Source organism: Larimichthys crocea, chromosome I, assembly GCF_000972845.2.
Source record: "Larimichthys crocea isolate SSNF chromosome I, L_crocea_2.0, whole genome shotgun sequence".
NCBI lineage: Eukaryota > Metazoa > Chordata > Actinopteri > Sciaenidae > Larimichthys > Larimichthys crocea.
The window spans coordinates 20,373,275-20,395,040 of record NC_040011.1 but is presented as its reverse complement, the minus strand read 5'-3'; the positions used below and the strand labels follow the sequence as shown (position 1 = coordinate 20,395,040).

The following is a 21,766-nucleotide window of genomic DNA, read 5'->3' as shown; positions in this document are numbered from 1 at the left end:
GTTTTCCACCCATTCATTTTCTATAACCTCTTATCCTTATCGGAGTCGCGGAGGGATTAAGCGAGAGGCAGTGTACACCCTACCAAGTCACCATGCCCGAACATTTAATACCCTTTGAGTGTTTCAGAGTCAAAATGCACAACAGCTGCAAACTGGTGACTGACCTGAGGTTTAAAATGTTGGGATGAACCAGCTGGAATGTGTTCTTTTTACATACTTTTAGTGATGAGAACATGCTTATCTCAGACCAGAGCTGTTTGTGTTTGTGTCTTCTATGTACTGATGTTGTTCCTGGTAAACATGAAGATTCTCTCATTGTGGAACAGATGGGTTTTAGGGGGTTGTAGTCCATGCAATGCGTGAACAAGAACAACAACAGTGTTTAAAAAAGATTCAACATGTGCTTAATCCTGTCAATCAATGTTTGAAATTCTACTGCATTATCTGTATGACCGAACACACACACACACACACACACACACACACACACACATACACACACTACACAGGTGATGCTAAATGATCCTGAAAATAATACTTAAGTGAGAGAGAGAGAGAGACAGAGAGAGAGAGAAAGAGAGAAAGAGAGACTGACTACCAGACCACATAACAAATCCAGTTCAATTTGCTATTTGTCATACTGCACTATGTTAATAAAACTCAGTGACTTGTCCCACAGCACAAAAAAACAAAAACAGATTTTCATGTTTTCATCAAGTTCAAAGTGGCTGAAATAATAATAATAATAATAATAATAATAATAATAATAATAATAATAAAAATAAAAGGATTGTTTTATTGTAAATCTGAAACTTTGTTTAAAATCTTAAATGTTTCTTCAGAACTCTTCCTTCTTTCTTCTTCTAATTAAACATAAGTTGGTTTTACCTCCCTTAATCTTTCTCAGAAAACTGGATTCATGAATGTAAACTGTCACAGTTCATAAAGGTGTGCCAATAGCAACAGCTCAGAGTTTTATTGTTAAACACATGTACATAACATCAGATATAATGTGTGGTCTCATCAGTCCATCAATGAATCACCAGATTCATCAGCTCTTCCTGTGTGCACTTGTCCACTTCTACAACATGGTCGTCTTCTCAATTAAGATTCAGTCACCGTGGTAACGTGTGTGTGTGTGTGGTCAGTCACTTAATGATGGCGATATTTGCTGGTAGAGCTGAGTCATGTTGATTTCCTGAAAGGCTGCGGTCAGCTCTGCTAACGACTGGTAGTTCTTCACGACAAAACCCTGAAGACTGATGGAGAGGAACAGAGAGAAATGATGTGAGAGCAGCAAGAACACTGCTGTGATACAACACTCAGGTCCATTGTGTGTGTGTGTGTGTGTGTGAGTGAGCGAGAGAGAGAGAGAGAGAGAGATCTGTACCCGTGTGCACAGGAGGAAGACAAAGGGGTTTCAATGAGAACCTTCATCATCCTCTCTTTGCATTTCTTGCCTGAAGAATCCACATCCACCTTCACTGTCTTCAAGAGACGACAGAACTCCTGAGGAGACATGATTCAAGTACAAGTTACAGTCATTCTGTAGATGAACCCATTATGTAAAATGATTTTTAACTGCAACCATATTTTGGATCGTGTGACATTCATTTACAGCATATAACAGGAAGAGGGCGCTGTTGTTCTAGTTTATAGTCAAGTTTAACTTCACCTCAGTATGAAAGTAATGCAGTCAAGCTTATGTAAGAGTGGCCCTTTAAATTCATTCGATATGTCCAGTATGTAGTATATATGTACTGTATGTATGCATGTGGACTGGTACCTTGATGCTGGGTCTGAGTCCCTGCAGAATAACCAGTATGTGGCGTCCCAGTAATAACCTCCCAGTGAGCTGCAGCTGCTGGGTCCAGCGCTCCAACAGTCCAACATAACGATTGTGTGATCGGATGTGATCCAGCAGCAGCACTGCAGTACACTGCTCCTCTTTCTCCTCCTCGCCTCTACTCAACTCCTCTGGCACCTCCACATGCTGCTATTAAACACAACACACATTTGGTACATCATTAATCATGATGATGATGATGATGATGATGATGTGTCAGAGCAGAGCTGTGTCAGAACAACTACAGTGGGCCAACACACTACATAGATGTAGTTTTATGGTGGAGCATCTTTGATGTAAAAATGTGGTTGTCCATGGAACAAGTTCAGTTTACAAAGCTGCAGCTCATTACACGTCACTCAGTTCACTGTTTACCTGGAACCACTGGACTAGCTGATGGACCATTGGTTCCAGGGGTAAGGCTGCAGCGTGGTCCAGCAGCTTCTGTCTTATATCGTGACACTGAGTCCTAGAAAGACCAGTGGAAGAGACAGAGATGTTGGGGGGACAGGAAGGGTAGCGGGGATGTAGATGGAACAGCAGACTGACGTCCAGCCTTCTTTCTTCTCCAACAGTGCTGTTGATCTGAACCACAGGCCCATCGTCAGCTGGAGGGCGAACACGTCACACAGTGAGACATGTCTAAACACAAACTACCTGTGGTGACGTGCAAACACTGAGAGTGAAAACAGCTCAAAGACAACTTATGAAATGTTGACACATTGATTTGATTGCTTCTGTGAACGTGTCGCCAGCTAAAGACTGGAAAAATGGTTCAAAGAAAAGTCCTGGTGGATCATCTTACGATGAATCAGGTTCGAGGCTAACGTTCTGCTGACGTTGTCAAAGCGTTAGTGAACTAACTGACCGGACTGCTGCAGGAGCCGGAGCTCTCCCTGTGCGCAGTAAATGGCCGATAACACGGACACTTCTTCCCAGGCAGCCTCAGCCTCAGCCTCAGCCTCAGCCTCGTCTCCTCCATGAAGCTCCATCAGCTGATGGTGTCTGCTGCACCACACCACACAGCATCAGGTCCGCACCTCTATGCTGTCCGAGTAGCTTCACCTACAAACTTCATCAGTTCCGACAGCCTGTTGAGTTCCTCCCTGTGAAGATTGATCCACTTTGCACTGGACATAGATTTAACAGTAAGTATTATAATAACTATAATTAACACAGTATAGACACATGGACCAACACAAACTGAAACTGAAACATCGTAAGGTTCATAAAAGTAGAATTTATGGCACAGCTGTTGGATCATTGGCTCCACTTAGCTGCAGGACAACTTGTCACTACTTAACTCATCACATCTCTGTAATTCTGAGAATTATTATATTACTACTATGATGGTTTGTCACCTAGAACGGTGGGAACGGTGTCCCCTGGTGTGAGGAGCCATAACAAAGCATTTGAAGCTTTAATAACTTTAACATAACTGCTGTTGTTATATATCTGTAGATGTGACACTAAATATTACTTACTGAATGATCTGGTGAAAGAGAAGAGATAGAGTGATACGTTTTAAACTTAAATGTTAACAGACTTTGCATTACTCACCATAAGTTAATAAGATTTGTATCAACTTCATGCAAGTTTATCATATTCCATACAGTGTATTCTTTGTTATCTGACTTCAGAAAGGCAAAACTGTTTTTTTTATTTGTCCACGCCTGATTGGCTTAGATTTGGTTACATTGTCATTAAAAAAAAAAGAAAACAAAATTGTTATAGAACAGTGCATGTGTATGTAACTTTTCTTATTAATTTTCTCATTGTTAAAATGTTAGTATTGGCCCCTGGGCATCTTCACATTATCAAATCTGACCCTCTTTAAAAGAAGCTTGGACACCCCTGGTCTAAAGTCTTGGCTTGGAATTTTGTCTCCAGGCCTCTGGTGCTGGAGGCTTTCACAGCTTGTGCCCTGTAAGGATCCTCAACTATGAAGTGAACCACACTAAGTCCTTTCACACTTTTTATGTCATATGGGAAAACCACACTGTCACCTTCACCTTCACCTCTTGGCTCCCCCAGCCTGACAAGGCAGGTCTGTGACCAGTGCCGAAATGGCTGCAGGACCGGATGGCTGCATGACTGTGCTGGGATTCCTCAAACCCCCCACCCCTCTCCCCTGGTTGCTAGTGATGTGTCTCATGTTGTAGAGTGTACTGTATATGTGCTATAATTGCTGAGGTGTTTTTGTCCTGCTCCCAGAGTGTACTCCTTGTCATCATATTACATGTATTATATGTATGGACAGACTGGTGTTGCAATTTCGTTGTACTGTACTTTGTAGAGCCCTTATTCATTCATTCATTCATTCATTCATTCAAGGCCTGTTTCAAAACATCTGTCTCATTGGATATTGAATCTGAATGCCCTTGCTTATGCATGCAGGAGCAGACCATTTGAGCAGCATGGACTGATACTCCAGCAGCTTCAGTAAAAACTTGGATTATTTTAAATCAACATCTGGTTATCTGGAAACATTATCCATCAACTTTGACTACATTTGAGTAAACACATTTGTTAAGATGTGTGCACAGAGCAGTCTCTGAGCTCTACTTGCTGGGTAAGCCACAGTCTTATTTCATGTGTTTCATTTGTTGAGTTAGGTCTGACAGCTGTTTTTAACTTTAATTTTTGGGTGTGGAATCCAAAACTGATCTCAGTTTTTCTCTATTACGTCAAGTTTTTGAACTATAGGATCCCCGTTTTCTTAAAAAATATGAAAAATACTGTACCTAAGAGATATGTGCTTATTTGTTGAATCCTCGTGAATTTCAAAATCTGCGTTCTTCAACATCACTCCGATTTTCTAGAGGAGGTAGTTGTTTGAAAACTAGCACTGGAATTTGAGCTGAATGAGGCATCGGTCTGACGGTGGATTTGGATATTTTATTTTACTTTTATTTTTCTTGTTAAATCCTGATGTTTTCACTAAACCAAAGTAACAGTCTGCAATGATCTTTTTGCTCTCGCCAAACCATGGGGATACCAAATGCCAACTTTTCACGTGTTCCTTTGGTCCACATCCGTAAACTCTCAACACACTGCTTGCATACTTTGTGAGGGGCCCATTGCATGTCTTGATCACAGAGTTTTACTTTAAAATATGCAAAATATGCATGTTTGATAAATGCACCGATGTTTGCTTTCCTCTGATTTGGAATAGTGAAACTAGCACAAATATTGCAAAAGGAGTGTTTAGGCATTTACGCAGAGAAGAAGCAGGAGCAGACATGATCTGGAACAAAGGAAATATATACCTATGTAAATCAGACACTAAGATGGAATAGTTACAAGCTTACACACTTTACAGATATAATAAAAAAGAACAAAGCAGAAGAAAGTCATCATCCATATAATAAAAAAAGTCCAGACACCAGAACACTCCATCAACAGATTGTACCAGCTGTGTTAGAGAGGCTATGTTTGATTTGTTCTTAATGCTGTGTGAGATTAACTAAATACACTGCTAAGCATCAGAGTTTTTTTGCACAACATAAAGAAAGGAAAGGAAAGTTGTTGTAATGTATGGTCATATAGAATAATGGAAAACCATACCAATATTCTAAACATGATTTTCTTTTCTTTTATTTCTTTTTCTTCTGAAAATAGATGTTGGTATTTTTGCAAATTAGCTCAGTCAGTTTACCACTTCCTGTTTGTCCTGTGGTGCAAACACTAACACTCCCCTGGTGCTCTGAGCTCACAGTCTGGGCGGCCCGGCTAACAAACTGAGCTAACTTGAAGTAACAGCAGCTACAGTTGGCAGCAGTTTACTGTCCATCAGGAAACTGTAAATAACAGAGAGTTGAGGTGTAGCAGCCGCAGGACATCAGAATCTGAACCAACAAATAAATGCAGAAAGGATAAACACCCAATTCAAAACTTCTAACTAACATTATTATATTATTATCTATTAACCATAGATAAACCTGATAACTCACTAGAAAGCAGTGCCATCATGTTGACAGTATTGCTCAGCTTTAAACATCCCCTCACTAACCAACAGGCCAGGAACAGCCACACCTACAGGAAGTGTTGAGAGGCTGTGATAAAGTGCATCAGCCAGTGCAGAGGCTGCAAGAAGTATGAAACATGAAACATGTTGAAGCATTGTGTCCACACTGAGTTATTGATTATGACTTCTTCAATCTCAGAGGATGCTGCAGCTGCACGCGAGCTGTTGTTTCACTGTGCACGTCTTATCACGCTGATAAGCGCGCGGGCTCAGTGGACAGGGTGTCGGTGCTGAGTTTGAGTTCGGATGGATGATGATGATGATGATGCGTTCAGGCACTGCTCTGTGCTGCTGCTGCTCGTGTTGCTCCTCCTCACAGAGTGTGAAGGCACTTCAACCGGAAACTCAACTTTTTTCTTCGAACTCTTCTCTGAGGCTGAAGAGAGAGAGAGAGAGAGAGAGAGAGAGAGAGAGAGAGAGAGAGGCGACCCTTGGTGTCACAAACAGCACGGTTCCTTCTTTTCGTCATTTAGGCGTGCAGTCGGAAATGTGTCATCTGCAGACCAACTGGGGAGAAGTGAACGGCTGCTGGCGAGGATAAGGGCGACGTCGAATGATCTCAGGCTCCGCGCTCACATAACGGATTCCGCTCCTTTATCATGGAAGATGTGAGTAGTCCGTCAAGTCTGTTTTAGTGAGAGTGAAGCCTTCAGTATACTTTCACTCTGTGATGTTAGAAAGCTCCGGAGGAAAACACTCTGCAGGGCGCGACCGACTTATTAGAGCGAACTCCGGGCCCGCAGGAGCGGCGGCGGGGCGGTGCGGGTCGCCCCGATATTTTCCTTACACACGTCACAGTTAGCAGAGAAAGACGTTAGTCTGATGCTTTATCGCAACATTACACTGTCTGCTGCAGTCAGCTGAGGCCAACACTACTAAAGCACCTGCCCACCTGTCAATCTGTTGCATCAACTTGTTGCTCCGTTTCAGACAGAGAGAGAGAGACAGAGAGAGAGAGAGAGAGAGAGAGAGACAGAGAGAGAGCGCTGCAAACTCCATTAAAAACAAAACCCTGCCATTTTACTGAGGCTCACAACCTGTGAGCACACACACACACACACACACACACACACACACACACACACGCGCACGTCAATGCTCATTCTTACAGGCCACATTAAGCAAGTATGTGAATTATGTTTCATCAGTGAGTGTTGGCTCACACGCGCAACCTAACGGTTCATTTCCCCAAGAGGATTATGGGACTATAAAGGTTAATTCTTCACTAATGAAGAAATAGTGACTGTGTTCAATAACCTGTCCTGTTTGGATAATAATCAGATCTGTTGTAATTTTCCATATTCGTGAACAGAGGCGCTGTCAGGATTGTGAAGGGACACTACAGATCAGTGATCACAGCTCAGGCTGATCACTGTCATGCTGTGCTGATACATACTGACACATAACCTGCACTAATGGAATGACGTGCTTCAGTGAAAATTTGGTATTTTGAGGAACTGACTGGAAACGGAAGTAAAGACATATGTGAGACGTTTACAAGCATGTAGTGCTACGCCCTCTGATTGGTCACTTTACCAAACATACCATTTTTCTTCCTTTGACTTTTTCCCCCAAACTTCACTAGACTGACTTCAAAGTAAATGTAAGAATACTTCCTCACTATTCACTCAAGTGTCTGAGTTTGATGAGTTTCTATATGAAGCAATGCTCAGTATTTCCAGCTTTCTATGTGATTCACCAGTGTACGATGTATGTGCAAACAGGAACAACAGAACTATGAGGTCAGCATCATGGGTTCTGTGGTCTGATTGATGACTTTCAATTGTTGTACTCTTCATCACTCTTTGCATTTGTTAGTGTTTGTTTGTGTTTGGTGGGTGGCGATGTGTCAGAACTGGAATCTGAGTCGATGTTTGTGCAGCAGATGGATGAGGGACTTTTTAATGCAAAATCACCTTTCACAGCAAATGAACACATGACATACAAATCAGCTGATTGAGTCATCTTCCATAGATAAATCGACCCGTTGTTTGGATGATGAAATGTAAGTAAGTTGTGAAAATGTTGATCAGTGCTCCTGTAAAAACCTAAAAATATTTTTGCCAAAGCTCAAAATATTTTGTGATTAATTTAATAGTTGACAACTGATTGATGAACACACAGTATAGCCTCAACAATCTGAGATAAAGTTACAACATGATCTACAGACATGTTGCACATGAACTATGACATTATGAAAAATGTTACATAATTAATATTTGAATAAAACACATCTTGTCATTTGCTTTAATTCCTGAGCAGTATAGTGTTTAGACATTTTGTGATGTGAGAGAATGACGAGGATTCCCGGAGTGCGGTTGGGTTAGGGTGAGGGACTGACAAAGAGCTGGTCTAACATCTGAAAGTGTGTCAGTATTCACAGCACTGTTAGCTGACATGTCTGCAGGTTATACAGGACTCTGATGCACTCAATCATTTTTAAAGAACAGAAAAACGTGCACAATAGTTTTTATTATGGTATTTATTTGGATATTGTACTCATGTCTAAAAGTTAATCTCTGTTCTTTATCTCTCACCCTTCATAACTAATATGGCCCTTCCACGATGATCATTTGTCTGAGCTCTGTGAGTCATCTTTTTATCCACATCCCACTGACCCAGAGAGCATAGTGTGACGTGTCTGCCTGACCTATTCAGAAAAGAGGAAACAGACTGCCACATTATGTGTCAGGCAGAAAACAATTAACCCTCTCTCATCACGGCCCCGCTATCCAGGCCTCTGCTACACAATGGAAGTGTGTGTGTGTGCAGATCGCCTCACTGGGGCATCACTGACAATTTCTTGGAAACTGCCTTTAGGAAAAAGTTAGAGTCCTCAATAGTGAATGCATGTGTGTGTTCTTGATTACAGTATGCATCCTTACAGGGACAAAACGTCCTCAAGAGATGAAAGATGAGGAAAACGTTGACATTGAACTCATGTCTACTCACTGCATGAGAGGTGTGGGATGAAACAGTAATAGTGATAATAATGTTTTTGATTCTTCTTTCTGTTCATTCTTCTTGACATCAGGACCTTTCCCTGTCCATTAGCATCCTACAGTTGCACACACACATACAGTTGCAAAGTTGGAACCTCAGTACAGACAGTACAGGCCTGTCTGTGTATGAAATTATGACTCCAAGTATTTTGTGCATCAGTGATGAGTAGAAGTTAAAGATTGTGCTGATGAGAAAAGTAATCAAACAATTAAAGCTGAGCTAAAGATGAGTGTAGTCGATGTTGATTAATCTGCCAGTTGTTTTCTTGTATGTAGTAATGCTTGCTTTATCTAAATCTATCATTTAGTCAAAGCAGGCATCAAATCCTCATATTTGAGAATCTGCAACCAGCAAACATTTGGCACTTTGTCAGATAATGATTACCAAAATAGCTCAAAGCATAAAGTGTATGAAAAAAATCACGTTCAGATTCAGGTGCAACAACAACTGCAACAACAGAGCATGTTGAATTTACTACACCTCTGAATGTCTGCTTCTCCATAGCAAGAGTTTTATCGGAATCATAGTATCAATACTCTGCTTCATTAGTCTGTAAGTGTTTTTGAAATATGTGAGTGAATGTTATTTGTATTTTGTGGTTTATCAAGAGAACTTTTCAACATTCCACTTTGTTTGTGTCTGACTTTCCAAAATAATGTGCTGCTCAGGGCATAAACAGGAAGTGAGTCATGGTCAGGATCGGGTATTGCTCCATCAGAAGAGTTGCTTCTTTACATGCAGCTGTCTTAATGGTCAATTGTTATTTAAGCAACATATCAAAAAGAAATGCCAAACATTCTCAGCTTCCATAGTAAAATAATAATAAGTCACAGCGTGTAGTGAGCGTAGATCTTCTACATTATATTACATTGTACTATGTGTGACACCATTTGTGTCAGGCTGTGCAGTAAGACTTCTCTTTCATCAGAGGAACGTGGGTGTTAATCTGCAATGTTATATGTGCAGAAGTGTTCATACATGGTCACAGCAGCATTATAAAAATAGATTTCCTTTATGAAAAAAAAAACCCAACACCAACCGATTGCACCTCCACCAGATGAGGTTTCTGATGTGAACCTTTTTACACACTGACTGACATTTTCTGCTGGCCTCTGTGGGCCAAGTCAGATTTAGCTGTAACCTGTGAATGTAGTCGTATAGATAGAAGTGAAAGGAGGCTTGTTGTATAATTTACATTTCTGTCATTGTTAGCATGATTCATTGTCACATTGTCTGCCTGGAGAATGCATACACTGTTGCACAGTGAATGACTTGCTTGGAAGCCTGTATCTGTCTGATAGAATGATACGTTGGCAGTTTTATCAAGCACACACTTCTGTGTGTGTGTGTGTAACATTATTTATTGCAGCACATTTGGCTGTGACAACATCTGCAGCAAAAGCACAAAACAGGAAGTGTATCCTCACAACAGAATCGAGGATCTTTAATTTGACCATTTGTTTAAAGTCTCAGATTCTCTTTCAGAATCAGAATTTGATCGTTTATCTTTTCAGCTTACATAGATTTTTGTCAGGCAGAAGTGTTGATCAGCCAGTAACTTGTGTTTCATTTTAGGCTAATAAGAGGTTAACAATAGCAGCAAAGTAATATGTCAGTCCAGCCCCACAGTCTTCTCCCAGCTCCGTTAGTAAGGGGTTAGTGAGGCTTGTGGTGAGTTCAAGCTGGGCAGGTCAGTGTGAAAATCAATGAATGCCAGATGCTCCCTGACCTAAAACTTAATCAGAAACACGTGTGCTAAGGTGTGTCTCTTCCAGAAAGCCCTGCCCTCCCCTTTCTCTTCCTCTTCCTCTTTTAAGACCCAGCTTGCATGAGGGAATTCAGCTTCAGCATGTTGTTATCTTATATTATAACTGCATTCTGCATCTCTGCATATTATTTTCATCTACGCAGCGATGACACTAGACTCATTTCCGTGTTTACCACAACACCACAGACAGCACTGCTTATAGTTTGGGGTAAAGGTTGTGGTTAGTTCTGTGTTTCAGTGCAGAGCAGACGTACTGTGTGTGTCCAAAATTGGAGGCCCTTAACCCACTATGTGATATCACTGTGCACAGCCCTGAGTAATGGAAACCTCTCACTGCTGCTCTGTTGCAAAGGTTCGGTCAGTGCTACATTGTACTGAAGCGTTTCACCTAGAGGTTTCTATGTCAGGAACATGCCAGAGGACGCTTTGTCTTTCTGTGGTCAACTCATAGTCACTCTGTCATTATTTTAAAATGGTTTTACAAAGTAGCTTTTTAGTTTTGCCCTTCTCGCTCTCTGTCTGGCATGTCTTTCCTCCCTGCTTGGCGTCCTTTCTTTGCAGCTGCACTGCTGTTTACCAAGTTGAGACACTTGCAGTCAGAGTGAAAGTGGAAAAACAGTTAGATGACCTCCCACCTAATCCCTAAAAGAAAAAAAATGATATCCTGTGGAAGTTCCTCCAACAGAAACAAAGGCTTTGGATTTTGCAGACACCTGCACTTAGTCATCATGAAAAATGAGTAAGAGCTGACTCCACAAGTCTCTCTCTCTCTCTCTCTCTCTCTCTCTCTCTTCTATATATTAGATATATATAATATAATAATATATATATAGTAATATATATATATTATATATATATATGTAGACTCAAGTTGTCTATATTTGATGGAGTACAGCAGCCATAGTGTAGTCTGCTTGGATTCACAGCGGTTAGAATAGATAACAATGGTGGGGAATGGTGTCAAAAGTATCAAAGTATCCAAAGAAATGTCATCAGCCTGTATGTTAAATACAGCTTCTATATGTCAGGAACATTTATGCATCATTCCTAAAATAGAATGGAACCATTCCTGAAACACGCTGACATTGTTTGTAAGTATGCAGCATGTAATAGCAGAACACAGCAGCAGTCTGTGCCTCTTTCACTGTGAATGTACAGTGTTTCAGTTCCTTCATATTTTGCTCAGGGATTCGTTATTATTCACACTAGTGAATGTGTTTTGTACTGCGCTGCGGATGCTCTTTACTGTGACATGTACCAAGCATCTGTGAACATGTCGTAATAGAAAAAGTCTGTTAAGAAGTGAGACGTGCTGGTCTTAACAGGCCCAAGTCCAAGTTCTCTCACCCCAAACTATTTTTATGATAACCCAACACTGTTAGCAGGAACAATCACACAGGCTCTGCTCACACTTACACTCACTTATTAAAAGACTTAGTACCATCTCCGACAAAAGTGAGGAAATGATGAGTCACACTTGCCTAGACCATTGGAGCAGATATGATTTTATAATGAGTGATGTAGAGCAATACGATTCTCTGTCACACTCACACTTATTGACCCACCTGTAACAATGCTAACTGCATTGGTTTAAACACAACACACTGATTGTACATTTAGTTCAGATTGTGCTGTGATGCTGCCTGCTGGCTCTCTAACAGGTTCATCACACCAATCATGTCTTTGTGGGTTGACACATTAATCGGTCAGTGTTTCCCAGCGTGTCACCTGGCACATCCAGGCTACCGTACCTCCACAACTCCTGTTTCTTTTCCCTGTGTGCTACAATGACATAATACTACTACTACAGTTAATGTGTGATGCACATGCCTTTCAGCTGAATGATGGATTATAGACTGCTCAGATTTTATAATGTCCTGGTAGACTGAACTTCCTTTTTTTTCTAGTACAGTTACACCTTGTAATAGCAGTTAGTAACAATGACAAACTGAAAGTGATAATGCACTGCATTCTGCTAGTACACTGGTGTGTGTGTGTGTGTGTGTGTGTGCTGAGTGTCATTGTGATTGTGACTTCCTCTTTGTATCATTGTAGGGTGCAAAAGAGGAGCCAGCCCAGTGTAAAGAGCCAAAGTTCCTGGGTAAAGCTGGCGGGTTGAAGAAGGCCACGGGGAGAGTGTTGGCGAGCTACAAGGACCGCTACATCCATGTGGAGAAAACAGAGCTTGTGGTGTATGAAAATGAGGTACACTACCTAAATTCTATCCAAAATATACTGTATGCTTCATAAAGTCACAGAATTTTCCAGAATAAACAATGATGTGGAAAAAGAACACAGTACTCAGTAGAATGAATGAATTGATTAATAAAAAGCTAAATTAAATTTGTGTTGCAGGACCTACAGAACTGCTTAGAGAGGCTTGACCTGGAGAACTATGATAAATGTCACGAATTAAAGAGCACCTTCAAGAAGAAGCACAGACTGATTCTGATCCGATCCCCCAAGTCTGGAAATAAGGTGAGCTGAGAGATGGGTACATGATAAATGCAACATAATATGTCATAGGTAAGAGATGAAATGAGGCAGAGCTCCAGAGCAAATATTAGGTAATGTCATCAGACACAGACACATCATCAGTTTTGTAATAAATGATGGCTCCGGTGGTCAGGTGTGAAAGATCTCTCCAACAAATAGAGAAGGAAAGTAAGAAGTGCAGGACACTGACCGAGGATGAGCAGATGAAAGGTGTGATGAAGCAGTTTACCCGAAGCTTCTCATCTTCCTGATGTCGTATTAACACAAAACTATAAAATGTCTAAATAAATGTTGAGTGTGCCTGACTATGGCCCCGTCGCGCCCATACATTATTATTGACACTGCAGTAGCACATAGACTTCAATAGAGTTAGTCAAAGGCAGGCTTGACCAGGGTCAGCTGCAGGTCAGAACAATTAACTGCAGCTGTGCTCTGTCTGTGTGTGGGTGACTGCTGAAGCCCCTCCAACTAGTGGACACTAATGCCAAACGGTAGGTCGTATCAAAAAGCTCAAATGACCGTGAGCATCCTCATCTTGTCACAATGTGAATGCCGAATTTCAGTGTCTAAAGTAAAAAAATGTGACCTGGGAAGGGAGAGAAAGAACAGGTGCCCTGTGCTCCTTTGGGAAATGTCTCCTCTCCATGTGAGTAGATGAGGCTGTCGCCAAAACTGTCTGACAGCTTCAGCAGTGATATCGCTGTGATTCATCCGATTTTCCTAAGTTTCTATCTATAAATAATTTCTGTAGAGTGACTGGGACATGTAAGAATGATGAGTATGGGGAATAGTCAATAGTGCGCCTTGCAGGAACACTCAATAAGTCTGAGAGATCAGAATGATCATGTTTCAGTTAAAAGCCCAATAAGCCAAATGACTAGCATAAACTAAATATAAACATGTCAGTTGCATCACATCATTACAGTTTTTAACAATGAATAGCTTTTTTGTACAATAGTTTCTAGTTTAAAGTCACAATCATTTCTAAGTCTCTACAGTAGCTGTAAAGTATTCTCTGTGTTTGGGTTCAGGTTATTTATTCCTCTCAACAGTGAAATGATCCATCCAAGTGTGTTACAAAACTTCCTCACCTTCCTCCTCCCTCTTGTGCCTTGTCCTCCCTTCATGTCTTCTTGTCTTGTTTACCTCTTCAGCATATGTCCTCGCTCTTATTCACCCACCTATTATGTGCAGAAACGAGTCACTGTGTATTTTGACTGGAAAAAAACAAAAAAAATATGTTATATTGTCAGAAAAGAGGAATGCATCTGCACACACACACACACACACACACACACACACACACACACAGTGACTCACACTAAAATAACACAGACACTAATCTTAAGAAATGGAATTTGAGTGGCGTCCTCACTGAAACTAAAAGGACAAAGTCTTAAACAATCTTATTCAGCTAAAGGCTGACATCTGTGTCCTGCTGGAGACACATTTCTCACATCCAGAATGATCCATGAACCTCAAATCACAACAGTTTAAATGAGTACTCTCAGAAACAGAGATAGGACAGTAGACACAAAGGTGTCCCTCAAATTCAGCACTCCATATGACTCTGACTCTGTCAGCCTGCTTAAATCAGCCTACTGACGAAGATTGATTTATTATTACGATTATGATTACTGCCTCCATCCATAACAAATTACCAACATACGGTTAATCTGTGTGAATGTGTGTGAATGGTTAGCTCCTCAAACTGATGAGCAGCTGGCACCTTGCATGGCAGCTAATGCCATCAGTGTATGAATGTGTCTGAATGGGTGAATGAGATATGTAGTGTAAAAGCAGTTTGAGTGGTCGGAAGACTAGAAAGGTGTTACATAAGTACAGTCCATTCACCATAAAAACTGGAAACCAAACTAATAAACCAAACTAAAGATGGTAGAGCAGGTGGAACAGTGCAATGCAGCAGCTGCGAATGTATCAAAGTTTCAGTGACATATGGAATAAAGGAAGTGAAGTGAAGAAGTAAGAAGTAAAGCTGAATAACTAGCAGAGGGCAGCATTCACAAACAACAAAAGCAGAACAATGAACAGAACCAAAACGTACTGTTTGTCCCTGCAGGAAGTTTCAAAAGTTCACAACATGATTTAGTTAAAGAACAAATTCAAACCCAGTTTTAACTTAAAGATAAGGCCCCCATACACACAACACACCATAACACTGTACTAATACTACACGGAGGTCAGTATTTCCACTATTAATGCTCTCAGTGGCATCTTGTGTCCACATGGCCTGATTTAGGAAGCAGACTTTTCTCTAGAGAAAGGAAAATGACCGCTGTGAGAGCAGATTTACTGAAACAGTGGATTGAGGCTGATGTGAATTTAGCTGAAGTTTCTGAAGTTACAGAATCTGATTCAGAAAGCAGAAGTTGGAAATCGGGAAGCTTTTTATTTATATATATTTTAAATATAATCCAAGTTTTGCATTAGAGCATTGAATGAACAGAAAAAAAGGAAAATGACTCCAGCTAATGGAGCTTGTAGAGTCCAACATGACGCTGACTAAAACTAGACTCATATGCTGTGGTGTGTCTACATCTAATGGCCTTTTCTAGTGATATGATGTCTGATTCACGTGATGGTTTTAATACTCACTTCCATTTCAACAGAACTGGTCTTTACTATGAGAATGATTCTTTAAGTATACTAAATCTGTTTGACAGACTGTCATTGACAAACATAGTCTGCAGATCAACTCCACATGGAGTCAAACCCTCAGTCAGTCTGGACATGCTGCAGTTTTTACTGATATGAAATACGACCAGTTTGAGTTTGTAGCTCCAGGACCTGTGATAGCAAACTATAAAGGTTAGATGATGACGATGATAAAAAAAATTGTAGTTCTGAAAGTTTGAATAAAAATCTTCTTTCACTTTTCACGAGAAAGGAATTGCACTGAACTGGTTTAGTAGAGCTCAGTGTGTTTTGTAATGGTCTGTAGACAACAGAAGTGTGTACCATGCATCAGTACATTTACTATCAATATAAGAATGTATTACGTTTTCTGGCAGCCTTATGAAAGCTCAACAGTCAATGGAACGAGCATCGTTTTAGTCTTCATTGTCTATGTTATCTTCTAATAAAAGGGAAGCTACAAATGATTGTTTTGCACATTGAAATACCATCATTCAACATTTGAAAACAGTCACTCATTTGTGAAACTCTGAGCTCCTGAATCTGTTGGTAGTTTGCGCTCTGTTATGGTTTCTTCAGTGTGAATGAAGTGAATTGGTCTGATCAACATGTGACAACATACTTGGCAGCTTCTTGCTTTCACCGGGGCAACCCTCTTTAACTCTGGCTCTGCGTGGCTGAATGATGCCAGAGAGACAAAAAGATTAGCTTATAGGAGCACAGCAGCAGCAGAGTGTCTCACGAGTACACCTGTGGCTGCTTTTCACTTCAGAGACTTTAAGCTTTACTTGCTTTACATGCTTTTGTTATGTGTGAAGAGGCGGAGGGAGTGTCAGATAGGAAATTAGTGATAGGAAATTAGCTACTGATGCCATTGATATATATATATATATTATCTATATATATATATCTCTATATTTCGACTCTGCATTGCATTTCAAATTGTTACACTTTGACAGTTTGAAATGCAAATCTCTACTGTAACTCAGATGGACTACATTAGTGCTGAAAAGTACAAATGGAAATTTGAGCTTTGATTTGAGTTATCACTGACTGTTGTTAATTAACATTGTCTTTAAAAGGATGTGAATATTTACCAGCGAGTCATTAGCTGTCTATAGTGACAGTAACTGGAAAAGGTGGCTGTAAAAGGAGGCTCTACTTTCATCCCAGTTTTGGTGTTAGATGTTGCAGAAGATTATTAGTCAATATTAATAGTTTAGTTAATATTAGTAAAATAAAGGAAATAAGAGATTTAATTCTTATAATGGGTTTGTAAAAAAGAAAAAAGCCGGATACTCCATAACACCCACTGTATGTTTTACCTCTGATCATGAACTTTATTTTGAAATGACAGTTCTGTACATACGTCCTTCCTGTGCTTTATGTGACTGACAGGTCCATGATATAAAGTTCCAAGCTCAGTCTGCAGAGGAGAAGGAGGCGTGGATTAAAGCTCTGAGAGATGGCATCAATCGGGCAAAGAACAAAGTGTTTGATGAGGTAAACATATGTCTCTCAACATCCTCCTGACTTCCACACATTTTGAACTATTAAAAGCTCATTTGGATTTAGTGGCAAGTGAATGAATTAGCTTCATGTTTTCACAGGTAACGGTTGATGAAAGCAGTAATTTAGAGCATGTTACTCGAACAAGACCCAAAGGGAACCGAAACCGACGCCCACCGACCAGGATACACATGAAAGAGGTGTGTGTAAATCTGACAATCACTTCATCTGTGTTCAGTGTGTGACAGACAGATACTGGGTGGTTAGCTCTGTATGTAATAAGTAGGTCTAGAATCTTACCTCTGCTGAGTTCTCTCGTTCTTCTCATGTATGGTTGAGCTCTATGGATGGTCTGGATAGTGTCTGCTAAATAACTAAACTAAGTTTTTTTTGTGCACAATTTCAAAGCTCTAGATGCCTTCAATTTTAATTCTTCTATCAAGAATGCCTTATGAGTGAAAACTCAGAGCAGCAGAGTGGTGACATGACTCTAGTTTGCAACGATACCCATGGTACCCATGGTACCCATGGTACCCACGGTACCCTGCGGTGCCAAATCGTAACGGTTCCTACTATACTAGAAATTCTACATAACGGTACTACAGTGGATTACTAGACTACCGGTGCCAGTTTTTTGTACAAATACATTGCAGTTCATAAAAGTAATAATAATAAAAAAGGCAGCAGTATAATGATAATACCCAGAACTGTGATACTTGTACTGGTATAGTATCGTGGTTACTCATTTTGGTATTGTGACAACTCTACATGAATCCTCAGATTTTCTTCCGATTGGCCTTTGCTAGAAATCAGTTCTTGTGTTTGTATAGCAGTATATATTTATGGTACATTAGCTTTTATTTAAACTAAATGTCTTGTCTGTTTGATATCTTGCCCTCTAGGTAGCTTTGGATCTTGATCTTGAGGGTGCCTCAATGCCTAATGGAACCCATCCTGCCAGTGTTGCTGGCACTGAGACCTCCAAAGAGGCCATTCAAGTCCAAATGCCTGCGTCCAATGACAGTGAAGCTACAGAGAAACAGTCAGGGCAAAGTGCTGAGGAGGGTCAGAATAAGCCAGAGGTCAGTCCCCAGAAAAAGGTCATCAAACCTCCAATGCCTCCTACCAAAGAGGCGAAACCCATTGAATCAACTGAGGATGAACCTGATAAGGATGACAGTCCAGTGAAAAAGGTATGTATATGGTATTTAACCCATGTGATGCAATGCAGAAACACTTGTGCAAACCTTTCTATTTGGGCAACATGGCCACTGAAATATGATTTCATGTTTCTAAGGTGAAGCCACCTATGCCTCCATCTAAAGAAGTCAAGCCTGTGGTTTCATCAGTTGAAGTTACAGAGAAGGACAAAGTTGAGACAATATCTGAGAAGACTTATGATGCTAAAAAGACAGGTCCTCCACCGACCCCTCCCAACAAACCCAGCTCCAGCAGCACCACGTGCAGCCTTACAGAGACCTCACAGCCCAGGCCAAGCACCCACCAGCCTACCCCTCCATCTAAAGAGAAGAAACCCTCCCATCATGCTGTGGAGCCAGACCAAGAGGTTCAAGGCACAACCGATAAGGACAAGGATAAAGAAAACAATAAGAAGGAGCCGAAAGAATCGGCTGTGAAAACAGTTGAGGCAGGGCAATCAGTTACTGAAGAAGCTCTACCAAGTGTCAAAGATGATGAACCTGAGAGTCCTGGCACAAAAGGACAGGTTTCTGAAGGATCAGGGGAGACTATAAGCGGTGGCATAAACAAGTCATCTGATAATGAGCCACAAGCACCCACAGAGAAACTCAAAAAGAGCCCTAGTCCTCCCCCAACCCCCAAGAAAAAGCCTGAGAAACTTGTTCAACCTAACACGCAACACATAGAAGACAAAACAACTGTTAGGTATTCTATTGAGGAACAGGACCCTGCATCGCTGCAGGCAGCCTCAGAAACATCAGCCAGTTCTCCTGAAGCAGATGAGGCACTGCCCAAGAGTGAAGTCCCCCCAGTAGTTGTGTCTTTGGGTGACCCGGTCACTGACAGCCTCAGCCTGAGTCCACTGCTGTGTCACTTGGATGGGGAGAAGAAAAAGAAGTCAGAGGAGAAATCTGTAGACAGTGGTCAGCACTCAGATGATGACAGTGATGGCTCTGGGAGTGAAGACACATTGGCGGTTTCCACAGCTGCACTGAGAGGAAGCCATCCTGGTCTGGATGTGTTGGACGCCAGTGAGGACAAGATTCAGATCTCTGTTACTTTAAGGCCAACTCAGGCTGCCACCAAGTCTCAGGTTAGGTCGAAGGTATTTCCCTATCGGCGCTCAGAGCACATTCCTCCTCTCAAACCCTCATCCAAGGCCAGGTCAGCGTCCAGTGGAGATCTGCTGTCGGACTCCTCAGTCTGTATTCAGGTGAGACAGCTTCCTGAAGCTGTGGCTGAAAAGGACAGAGCTCCACGTGATGATGTCATGAAACTTGAGGCTGAAGTGGCTCTGGAGATGGAAAAGACGAACAAGCTCCTGAGCAAAGTGTCCCAGTCCCAGAGGGGAGGTGACGGGGAGGACATGCCAGAGGATCTGCTGGCCGAGGCCATGGAGAAGTTGAAGCAGGCCGACCATGTTCTCAGGGAGGTCAAGAAACTGAAGTGTGCAAACAACTCAAGCAACAGGAAAAGCTGGTGAATATCAAAGCAGATTGACTTGGAATTGACCGTTCCCTAAACCAGTGCTTCTCAAACTTTTTTATGCATGCCTGACCTCAGAATCCAGATAAAGTTTAGCAATCATTACAATAATAGGTGTGCAGTGAGCTCATGCCACACAGAAACACTGCGCTAACCCCCTCTCCCAAACAATAATTGTTCAGTCATAGCTTAGCAATGTTAAATAACCACAACAGGTTCCGATTTCTCTATTATGTACAGTTTGCTTTGAGCCTATATGGATGGAACAGAACAGTGTGTAAGCCTGTTCTAACACGAGCTGCAACCCTACACTCTCTCTGGTTAACTAGCTCACTACCCACAGTAGTAACTTAGTATTACTTCCAAGGCCACATCCACGACTAGCACATCCACCATGTAATATTATTTCCCCAGTAACCGTTGGGCTATTGCTAGTGTTCAGTTTAGTGAACACACCCTAAAAGCCTTTTTTTCCTATTGTTTGAACAGAGACAGTGTTTCTGATCAACTCATGGGGCTAAATGTATCCTGTTTAGCTAGTTGACGACATCGTCCTCTGACATTGACGGCTAGAATCGAGAAGCTGAGTTTGTATGGAAAGCCTGGCTGGTGGAGCAGCGTTATCTGAAAGGCTCAGGGTTTAGCGAACGGTCACTTGACAGACAGAATAACAGAAGTCTCTCATTGTTGAAGGTTACGTAGCACATGCAACTGTTCGCTCATAATTAAGTGCAATTATTTCTAGTTTAACTTTCTCTGCAGCTGAAAGTAATGCTTAACGTTCTACTGTGTATTGTTTATTTTTGTTATATATAAAACATCAGAAATTTTCAAAAATAATGACTTGAAAGCTAATTTGAAAATTAATAATATAATGATAAAGAGTACTGTCAGGACTAAAAATGTCAATACCAGATCACATTTGAATAGATTGTAGATTCAAGAGGCCTTTCTCTTATTTCCACTTACCTTGTTCTTGCTGGCAGTTCATACGAGGGAATTGATATTGTACATATGTTTACACAGCATATGCTGTTTATTGTTGAGGAAAGATTTACCAACTTAGCTCAGGAGTTTTCTCAAATAAATTGTTTTAGACTAATCACGTGATTAAAGCAAATTGACCAACTGCTACTCCACATAGATCGCAGTTTTGTTATTAATGATGATATTTTACATACTGTTATTGTACATAACACAGAACAAAGAGCTTGCAGCAACTCATGTCTCACTAACCCCTCCTACAGTATGTGTTCATCAGTGATGTTGCTCATAATCTGAATCAGAAGATTCTTTTTACCTCTTCCTGTCCAGTGCTTTTTTTAAAAGATGTGATGATAGTTTTCAAGACTATTTTAAATACACCATGCCATTTAGAGTATGTAAGAATATTTTCTAACATTAGATATAATTTTGTACTCTGATAAAAGTTGCTATTGCCCAAATAAACAAAGGGAAACTATATGTTAATGTTTGGTGTCTTTAATGCAGCGTTTCTCCAGAAATCTCAAAGATGAATTAAAGAAATGCTGATGTATTATTCTCTGTTATTACTTTCCTGTATGGTGGCAGCAGGATTTTCAAACCTCATTTAAATATTCAGCCTAAAATAATATTTAATTATATGCTGAAGCAGTGAGTAATTTGCAAATGAGTTGACAACAACTTTGAGAATCATGCAAACTGTCACTATTTGCTTCTCTGCAGCTTTTCTATGTTTTATATCATTTTAAATAATTTAAAATGTTTTTTTTGTTTGTTTTCTTTTGGATTTTGG

General features: G+C 40.7%; 2 protein-coding genes across 4 annotated transcripts; one reads left to right on the top strand and one right to left on the bottom strand.

Annotated features, from left to right (window-relative positions):
• Positions 1 to 943: 943 nt before the first annotated feature.
• On the bottom strand, positions 944 to 2,904 carry rwdd3 (RWD domain containing 3). Of its 3 annotated transcripts, none has more exons than XM_019257710.2 (5): positions 2,715 to 2,904; positions 2,222 to 2,454; positions 1,787 to 1,993; positions 1,391 to 1,509; positions 944 to 1,259 (listed from the first exon to the last, which is right to left on the bottom strand). In XM_019257710.2, exons 1-5 carry the CDS (start codon positions 2,836 to 2,838, stop codon positions 1,145 to 1,147), a joined length of 798 nt encoding a protein of 265 aa, XP_019113255.2. In that variant the 5' UTR covers positions 2,839 to 2,904; the 3' UTR covers positions 944 to 1,144. The 3 variants fall into 3 exon arrangements, with proteins under 3 accessions (XP_019113255.2, XP_019113254.2, XP_019113256.2); XM_019257709.2 differs by having other exon boundaries at positions 1,787 to 1,996; positions 2,715 to 2,903; XM_019257711.2 differs by having other exon boundaries at positions 1,787 to 1,996; positions 2,222 to 2,431; positions 2,715 to 2,903.
• Positions 2,905 to 6,234: 3,330 nt separating this feature from the next.
• plekho2 (pleckstrin homology domain containing, family O member 2) lies at positions 6,235 to 21,453 on the top strand. Its single transcript, XM_010748535.3, has 7 exons — positions 6,235 to 6,481; positions 12,700 to 12,849; positions 13,000 to 13,122; positions 17,194 to 17,298; positions 17,406 to 17,504; positions 18,207 to 18,497; positions 18,602 to 21,453. The coding sequence occupies exons 1-7, from the start codon at positions 6,473 to 6,475 to the stop codon at positions 19,985 to 19,987; spliced, it is 2,163 nt and encodes a 720-aa protein (XP_010746837.3). The 5' UTR covers positions 6,235 to 6,472; the 3' UTR covers positions 19,988 to 21,453.
• Positions 21,454 to 21,766: the final 313 nt, after the last annotated feature.

Excerpts from the sequence above, each read along its gene's own strand:
- rwdd3 (XM_019257709.2), bottom strand. The coding sequence starts at position 2,838 with ATGGAGCTTCATGGAGGAGACGAGGCTGAGGCTGAGGCTGAGGCTGAG. Across the intron at positions 2,455-2,714 it reads CCGGCTCCTGCAGCAGTCCG|CTGACGATGGGCCTGTGGTT; the intron begins GTCAGTTAGTTC and ends TTCGCCCTCCAG. Across the intron at positions 1,510-1,786 it reads GACTCAGACCCAGCATCAAG|GAGTTCTGTCGTCTCTTGAA; the intron begins GTACCAGTCCAC and ends ATGTCTCCTCAG.
- plekho2 (XM_010748535.3), top strand. Across the intron at positions 12,850-12,999 it reads TTGTGGTGTATGAAAATGAG|GACCTACAGAACTGCTTAGA; the intron begins GTACACTACCTA and ends TTTGTGTTGCAG. Across the intron at positions 18,498-18,601 it reads ATGACAGTCCAGTGAAAAAG|GTGAAGCCACCTATGCCTCC; the intron begins GTATGTATATGG and ends CATGTTTCTAAG.